This window comes from Ciona robusta, chromosome 11 (genome assembly GCF_009617815.1).
Source record: "Ciona robusta chromosome 11, ASM961781v2".
NCBI classification, from domain to species: Eukaryota; Metazoa; Chordata; class Ascidiacea; order Phlebobranchia; family Cionidae; genus Ciona; species Ciona robusta.
This window is the reverse complement of record NC_143245.1, coordinates 7,668,704-7,677,128: the sequence shown is the minus strand read 5'-3', so window position 1 is coordinate 7,677,128 and position 8,425 is coordinate 7,668,704. Positions and strand designations below refer to the sequence as shown.

The window sequence follows — 8,425 nt, the reverse complement described above, 5'->3', positions numbered from 1 at the left end:
TTAATTGGTTTTAATCTCTTTGGTTTATGTACCCAAGGATAAATAGATAAACGCAATTTCTATTGAAAAATGCGAGTAACGTATTTGGGGAATCCCAATTTCCCAATACTTTCAAGTTTTTGTTATTTTTGCATAGTTTGTTGTTCTGGCAGTTGTTGTTGACAAAAACATAACATTGTACGTTTAACTGTAAGTAGACATGTCGGGAAACGATGGGTTCTATAAAGAAGCGTTGGAACATTGTCGCACGTTCAATAGTCGGCTGATGACAGAACGAAGGGTACTAGTTATAAGATGATTTTAAAATGATATAAATTTATGTTGATTGTCTTCAAACAGTGCAGTAGTAATGTCAAACGTAAAATCCAACTTGAGCTATGTTAAAAATTCTATATCATACTTAAAAACCTAAATGAAAGTTAAGTTTACACTGCCATTTAAGTTTGCCCTGTAGCACTCTGTACAAAATCACATATTATACTTTTCATAAAACAAGTATTTCTATAAGTTAATATTCATTAAATGATATCCAGGTTCGATTGCCTTACCTAGATTCCCAAACAAGAGTCGCACAAAGTGATTGCTGCCTTTGGTTCAAAAGAAGGTAAAGTTTTATTGAATATTGCCAAACGCAGGTTTGCTCAATACGTCTAAAGTAGTCTTGTTAAAATTGTGCACATTTAAAAATGAGACCTATACACATCGTGCTGGAAATGTCTCAAAAAATGTAGGCCTCACTTTTTAAGTGAGCACATTTTTACTTGTACTGGGAATATTTCAATTAGAAGCTAAAATTGTTGTTGTTGCCTACTTTTATGTCTCTTGTTTTTGTTTAAAATATTAAACAAGGATTTTTGTCAGCACATTAATAATGTCACCCCATGCACCCTAATATTACTCACATGGCCTATAGTTTGAATGAATGTAACTTACTTTATCCTCGCGTGGCGGGAAAACGACAGTCGTTTTCCCCATATCCTGTGGTTTAGGCCACAGCCGACCATTATCACAGCATTGTCCGCATATATATACAGAATTCGACAAGTAGTAAAAAATGTAATCAATCATTTATGAATAACATCACAGACATCGTGGACCGGGTTTAAAACCAAACCAAGTATATTGCTACCCCAGCAAAAGATGGAAGAAACGACCCCGTTTCACCCCGCTGGTGGACCCCTCGTATGAAGCAATGGCTGCTGCAAGTAAGAAACATAAAAAATAAAGTATTGTTGGTAACATAATTATTAATTATATACAATTTTGTTAGTGTAGCTAGTTATAACAGATTTAGTTTTATTTTAATTTGGTGCATTTTTTATGTTGTTAAATAGCGTGATTCTGTTTAATTTGCCATCTAGTGAAAAATAGTTTTTATTGAAACAACGTTGCTGCCCTTCAGCAAGACATTATCAAGCTGATAAATCAATAATAATAACCAAAAATTCTTGTACCATTAACAAAATAAACATTTTTCAGACGATTACAAAAGTATGCTGAGATCCTCTGATGTCCCTCATCATCTGATCAATGAAAACTCGAACGATTCAAGCAGCATGAACACGATAACTTCTGCGATGATCGACGCCGACAACGAAATGCTCGATAACGTTTCAAACAACGAGGATAACGGGGCTATCGACGAGGACGAAGATTTCGAAGATTTTGAAAACGGGAAGTCAAAGAAAAAGGGAAGGAAAAGTCAATTTAAGGCGGTGGGTTAAGTGTGGTGTTGGTTGTTTATTATGACTTGCTTTGGTATACACCAGACACCTCATGCTTACCATCAAGTTATAACATGGGTGTCTTCTTACACACTAGACACACATTGTGTATTCGTACACCTCACGCTCATTGTCGAGTTATACCATGGGTGTCTTCTTATACACCAAACACACATTGTGTATTCATACACCTCATGTTCACTTTCGAGTTATAACATAGGTGTCTTCTTATACACCAGACATTTATATTTATTATTTATATAGTTATTTATCAATTACTAAAACCACATCAACAAATATTCCAGGCCACAAGATCTGGTAGAAAGAGCGACGTCACTACTGATGATAAATATCATACATGTGATTGTAAGTATATTGATTGTGCGGTTTACTTGGATAACTGTGGTAATTGTACAAGTAATACATGCAAACAACTCCTGGATTTCGCAAACTTTTATCAAAACAAAATATACAGCCCGCTGAAGGTCATTTTTGTTATTTAGGACACTTTATGTATTATTTTCTACCTTAAACAATAGTTTTAAAATTACAAAATAATTGTGACACCCATGCACTCCTAATGTTATTTATAAATTTGTCTTATGCTTGTCTATTATTTAATACCTCAAACAATATTCATCCATTTAAAGTTTGCCTAACAGCATGATGAAAGCTGTTTAGGCTTAAAAACCATATGATTTCACCCATGCTTAAAAGATATGCCTGACATGTTACCCTGCATTTTGTGTTCTAGACTGTGGAAAGAAATACAAGAACAAGACTGGGTTAAACTACCACGTCCAGCATGTGCATCAAGATGAACTCGATGCAGATGAGGAATATACTCCAAGTGGAAGACACTCACCATCCTCCATTATGTCCGATGATCATCATTCAACCTCATCAAGAACTTCTGCCATCGCTGCTCAGAAAGCTGTGGCAGCAGCAGTTGGTATGAAGTATTTTATAAAAATTTGGAAAAAAATTATTATTGCGGGTTAAAGACAGTCAGTATAACATGGCCCATGGGTTTTCTGTTTTATGCACTTGGTGTTTAAAGTTTACCACAAAGCGACAAAAGTTACATTTGTGATAACTCATGTGGGCATTGTGTGTATGAAAAAAACTATGAACGACTATCATTGCCGTGCCACACAAGGGTAAATAAGTTTCAATCACCCACTAAGCTACATACAAGGTAACTCCAAGACGCGCACAAACTGAACAAGGTTACCTTGCCCCTAAGGATAAATAAGTTCCATCCATTGGTTCATTGATTAACATTCACAGCTGATATAAGTGAGGTTGAAATCATCGAACCACGACCAAAACGTAAACGACAAACTCAGTCGAACAATTATTGCGATTTCTGTCTCGGAGATGCAGATGAGAATAAAAAGACGGGAGAATCTGAGGAGTTGGTTTCGTGTTCTGATTGTGGGAGGTTGGTGGTCCTACATTGTGTTATATATGTATAGACTTGTTATTTATCAAAATCTGTGGTGACTTTGTTAAAATGCTATACCCATAGTGCATAAAAACCTTATTGATAAATGTGGTGTACTGGTGTAGCAATATAATTTAGCTCTGCTTGTTTGTAAATCTGGGGTTACATTGTTAAAATACAGTTACACTCATAGTTGTCTAACATAGGAAACCCATTGATTAATGTGGTGAATGCAATATACAACCCCTGGGATTTTAGAAAATCCATGCCACTGCATTCTCTTTTTTGCATGATCTTGCTTCTAACTTATCGCTACCTCTTATGTAAGGCTACCTGGAATATTCTAACCATGTTTTGTACACAGATCTGGCCATCCTACGTGTTTACAGTTCACTGATATAATGACAATGAATGTAAAGAAATACAGCTGGCAATGCATTGAATGCAAGTCATGTCATGTGTGTGGAACATCTGATAACGATGTAAGTGTGAATGTTGTGTTAATTCTGCTACCAGGCATAATGTAAATAATCTTTTAACGGCTTATCTTTGAAAACATAGTATATTTCTGACGTTTTATCTGCCATAGGTATTGTATAATGTAAATAATCTCTTAGCGGCTCATCTGGTATAAAAACGAAGTGTATTTCCAATGTTTCCTCTGTCATCCAGCTAGACTTTAATGAAGTTTTGTGTTTTTCTGGTAGATTAAGTAAATGTAATAGTTGACTTTATAAGAGGGGTCTTTGTTTAAGAAGTATATTAAGTTTGAAACCAATGAACAAAACAATTCTGTGGTTTGAACTGTGGCACAGACACAGAGTGTTTAGACATGCCGCCTCTAGTCTACAGGTGTATGTGTCATTGTGGGTAAATAGATACATTCGTTATGTGATTTGCACCAAATTATAGAATTAAGTACATGGTCTGCTGCATAACCAAAGAAAAATATGTGATGTCCCTAGAACCAGTGTGGCTATGCATAAATAGGATCCTCACTGCCTAATCAAGATACAAATAAAGTGTTGTTATATCTTCAGGAGCAGTTATTGTTCTGTGACGACTGCGACAGAGGATACCACATGTATTGCCTTCAACCCCGAATGGAAAATCCTCCAGAGGGAAGCTGGATTTGTAATCTTTGTGAAAACGATAGAAAAGAACGAGAAAAACTGGCAAGTCATGGGACACTAAGTTTGTGAGTTAGCGGCTCATTTACATTGTTTGTTGCTGAGGAAATGACAAACTGTCTGTTATACCAACCATGGGCAGATATCTTTTGTAAAATCAGATGTTTAGGCCAAAACACGCATGTTATTATTTTAAATTGATGCAGTATCCCCAGTTTCCCCCTTAAGGTGGCTGTACACAGTATCCGGCATGCGAAGTCGTATGCAAACCCATTACCGAGTTCCGCATGCGGCAGCGAAATCCGGGCAAAACAGACAAGACGAATTCTGGATACTGTGTACAGCCACCTTTACTATGAGCTACTCCAGCGCATATCCATATTAGGGGCCCATGATACCCACATAATATTAAGTGGGAAGCAGTTCAAATGGTCCAAGATAGCAAGTTACCAATCCCTATTCCACTTTTCCATAAACTAATGGAATTATAAGGTGATTAGTTGCACACTTGTAAAAATTTAATCAAACATATTGCTGAAAAGTTTTGCCACCAAGATTGCAATCATATTATTATAAAAATGCTATGTAACTACAGACAACAGTCACAGATACTACATGGACCATTCTGTTTGTAAATAAAACATTTTTTTCCAAAAGTCTCTTTTTTTGCATTTGTTGTGTTATAAGCAGTATATTAAAGCTTTGGGATAAAATGCTATATTTGAATATATAGCCCACACCCTTCTGTATATATCGTTTGTTTTATTGGGATTCAGTTATTGTCTATAACTGTAAGGTATTCTGGTCTCTGGATGACATTAAAGCTGAGGTGAGCAATTTAGGTTCCTAACTAACAAGTATCCATTATGATTAAAGCCCTTGTTGCCTACCTTTGGGGAAGCGACAGGCTTCAACATCTGGTGAGGTTCATGTGTTAGCACCCTGGGTGTTAGGCCAAATCAATCTCAGCTTCCAAGGTATGTCATGCTGCAGGACCTCACCCATGTAGAACAGAATAGAAAAACATTTCCACATAGAGGTCCAAATCATTTGTTTTTTGTTTTATTATAAGTTTGAAATGAAGTGTCATGTGGTTTACGTTTACACGGTGTTACGATTCATCATGTCCATTTCTTGGGCTATGTTGGTTGGATCTGAGAATCTCTCAGTAAGAAGGAAAAATATCATTGGGAACGGAGTGCAAAGGAGAAAAAGTAGGTTTTTCCAAGTCAGAAATGTATATGTACTGATAATGATGGAGACGGCAGCAGCACACAATGTAAGGAGATGCCAAACCATTGCGAAGATATGCTTGCTTAAATCTTTATCAAGGATTTTCTTGAGCGTCTAAATAAAAAGTTGTTGTTGTTGTTTAAGTAGCAGTTTGCGTTAACATAACATCATTTTTATCTTTTCGAAAACAATAGGATTGGCCATTATTTAAACAATAATAAAATGGAACAAGGATTTAAATTGGGAAAAGGTAATAGTTTACAATTAATGAGTTGTCAGAACTAGTTACTAGAGTAATTATAGATATGATTCAAAGAATAGATATGATTCAAAACATTAATATTTTATTATTTTCATAATCGATAATATAAATACAATATAGTTTTACTTACCATTGCATCACATTTGACATAATATGTCACTGTTGCCAGCACTGTTGTGAACATTGTTAAATATGGGTAAGAATAATCTGCAACAAATATAAGATGAAGTTATAACATAACATTCTGTTTTTTTTAGTTCAACCAGAAAGATGTGCTTAATATAGAAAACTCCGAAAAAAAAAAACATTTTCAATAATGTAAGTTTTAAGATGGATTAACTTTAGCACCTAGTTTCCCATATTTCCTGGTCATTTTTTAAACGACCAACATTATTCTTTAAGAGACGTTAACAGTCTATGGGATTCGTGAGGATACAGTTTTATAATTCTGTAAATATTTTTTGTTTACCACCAAATAAAATAAAAATAGATAATGAAAACATGTCTCCAACCCACTATAAGTAATATTCGATATTTAAATATTACATAAGTTGTTGTTACTTACACAGAAGACCAGCACACACAGCATGCACTGCAACCAGTATAGGGTGAAAGTAAAGTGTCGCGTACAAAGTTTTTGTGAACAATTTGTTCCGTGATGGTTTAGGTAACAGCGAGTATGCGATCGGACGAAGCAGAACCAACATCGCCAACGAGAATAAATAACATAGAAACACTATTGAATATCTGTAAATTTGGAATCATATTATTTTATGTGATTTATGTAGAATATGAATGTACGCTGCATTTTACCTTTATTTATACAAAATGTTTGTTTTGGTTTTGGTGCTACAATTAACCCAACTATACTTTATGTGCTATCCCTTTAATAAATATTTAATTTAAACAACAAAAGATAAATTTGCCACGGATAAAAAAATTGAGAAAACTGTAAATTGAAAGTTTTATATATAATATATATATATATATATATATATGCAGAATAGAACGACTTACAATGGATATACTGCTTCCTGTGCACAGAAGACAGTTGTTGTGTATTTAATAGTCGGGTTGAAGAAGACAGTGTACCAGTCAGATATTTGAACCACTTTACACGATAGAAGAGTTAGCGAGCCTCTTGGTTCGTATATTAACAAGGAAAGTATTGCTGCAGTGAAACTTTCAAAAAAGGAAGAAACCATTTGGATGATAACGGCTGGAGAACTGTAACACAAATTAAGCAAAATTATGTTAAATGTATTGTGATGGGTGTGTACAGTCAGGGGTGTAGACAGCAATTTATAAAAGGAGGTTCCAACCTTAAGGATCTGGCACTGGATTCAATTTGAATAAAAGACTGATGATGCCATTTAGGGGAAATATATATCGTTTATTAAAAAAACAATCGGTTAGACTTGATTTTGGTCTGTAGGATTTAGTAGTACCAGATCCTTACTGTATTTCTTTACAAAAAAATCGTTCAACTCTCTGAGTATAAATGAATGAATGAATGTAACTTACTATCCTCGCGTGGCCGGAAAACAACAGTCGTTATAACACGGGTTTAACACCTCGTGCCAGCTTACGAGTTACCATGTATGTTACTTTGTGGGTAATTATTTTTTGGGGGGATTTTTTTCATTTTTTTTATGTATGGCTGATAATTTGGACAACCCATTAGTGACCACTGGGTTGAAGCAATTGTCGTTAAGTGTCTTGCCCAAGGACACATACGCCCACAATGGTAGCAGCGACGAGCCTTGAACCAATAAAGAGTACAAGATCAGATCAGGGTCAGTTTTGAGGAAATTATTACTAGGGGTCCAAATATATTTTTAAATGTTTATACACGCAATATGTGAAAACCAAGTAGACAGTAATTATAACTTACATTAGGACCCGGATACATAAAGTAACATATACCTCCATTTGTGGTTGTATATTAGAATGCACAGCCAGTTCAATGTAAGAGGTAACATTGCCATGAACCCGAGATACATCCATTCATATAAGTCTGGTGAATCCACACATTTCTGACAAAGTTTTAAATCATCAGATCTGTAACCAACTGGACAAGCAGTGCAGTCGCTCCAACCTGAAAATGAAAGGGGATTTTTTTGTTTAACAGGAACTAGTGAAAAATCTTTTTGTATCTTACAAATTAGGTTGGTCGTTGGTGGTTAGTACTTAGAATTAATTGTTAACAGATAACGTATAGGAGGATTCTTCACTAACACAGAAGTTTTATTTATTTAATATTATAAGCAAGAGCAAACTTTTACCGGGTGCTAGTATTAGCATATATAACCGCCTTACGAGTTTTACCACTGTTACAAAATCGTATTTACCGCTAGATTCGTTCTTAATACGTCCACAGTACCTCCCAGAACATAATTCCAATAAATTTTCCATAACTTTAATACTTCTCAAATTCAAAACAAACCTGGCCCAATTTATATTGTTATGTATGTGTGATTTCAATTGTCGAAAGACCCCTGCAAACTCTTTTTTTCGTATGTTTCTCTCCTAGATAGTTTTTCTCCTGCCTCTCTCATATTTATTGCAAGCTAACTCTCTATAAATACCGTTAGTGCCCCCTAAATTAAATTAGTGGTAATCCTAAACG

General features: G+C 35.1%; 2 protein-coding genes across 3 annotated transcripts; one reads left to right on the top strand and one right to left on the bottom strand.

Annotated features, from left to right (window-relative positions):
* The first annotated feature begins 52 nt into the window (after nucleotides 1-52).
* On the top strand, nucleotides 53-4,957 carry LOC149729011 (zinc finger protein ubi-d4-like). The gene is made up of 9 exons (XM_089887562.1): nucleotides 53-280; nucleotides 534-604; nucleotides 1,087-1,205; nucleotides 1,480-1,715; nucleotides 2,030-2,090; nucleotides 2,479-2,676; nucleotides 3,015-3,168; nucleotides 3,536-3,653; nucleotides 4,212-4,957. Exons 1-9 carry the CDS (start codon nucleotides 200-202, stop codon nucleotides 4,371-4,373), a joined length of 1,200 nt encoding a protein of 399 aa, XP_089743688.1. The 5' UTR covers nucleotides 53-199; the 3' UTR covers nucleotides 4,374-4,957.
* Nucleotides 4,958-5,347: 390 nt separating this feature from the next.
* On the bottom strand, nucleotides 5,348-8,363 carry LOC149729010 (JNK1/MAPK8-associated membrane protein-like). 2 transcript variants are annotated; one of them, XM_089887574.1, is made up of 6 exons: nucleotides 8,148-8,363; nucleotides 7,723-7,894; nucleotides 6,814-7,023; nucleotides 6,362-6,543; nucleotides 5,927-6,003; nucleotides 5,348-5,648 (listed from the first exon to the last, which is right to left on the bottom strand). In XM_089887574.1, the coding sequence occupies exons 1-6, from the start codon at nucleotides 8,209-8,211 to the stop codon at nucleotides 5,403-5,405; spliced, it is 951 nt and encodes a 316-aa protein (XP_089743700.1). In that variant the 5' UTR covers nucleotides 8,212-8,363; the 3' UTR covers nucleotides 5,348-5,402. The 2 variants fall into 2 exon arrangements, with proteins under 2 accessions (XP_089743700.1, XP_089743701.1); XM_089887575.1 differs by having other exon boundaries at nucleotides 7,691-7,894; nucleotides 8,148-8,298.
* Between the last annotated feature and the right edge of the window lie 62 nt (nucleotides 8,364-8,425).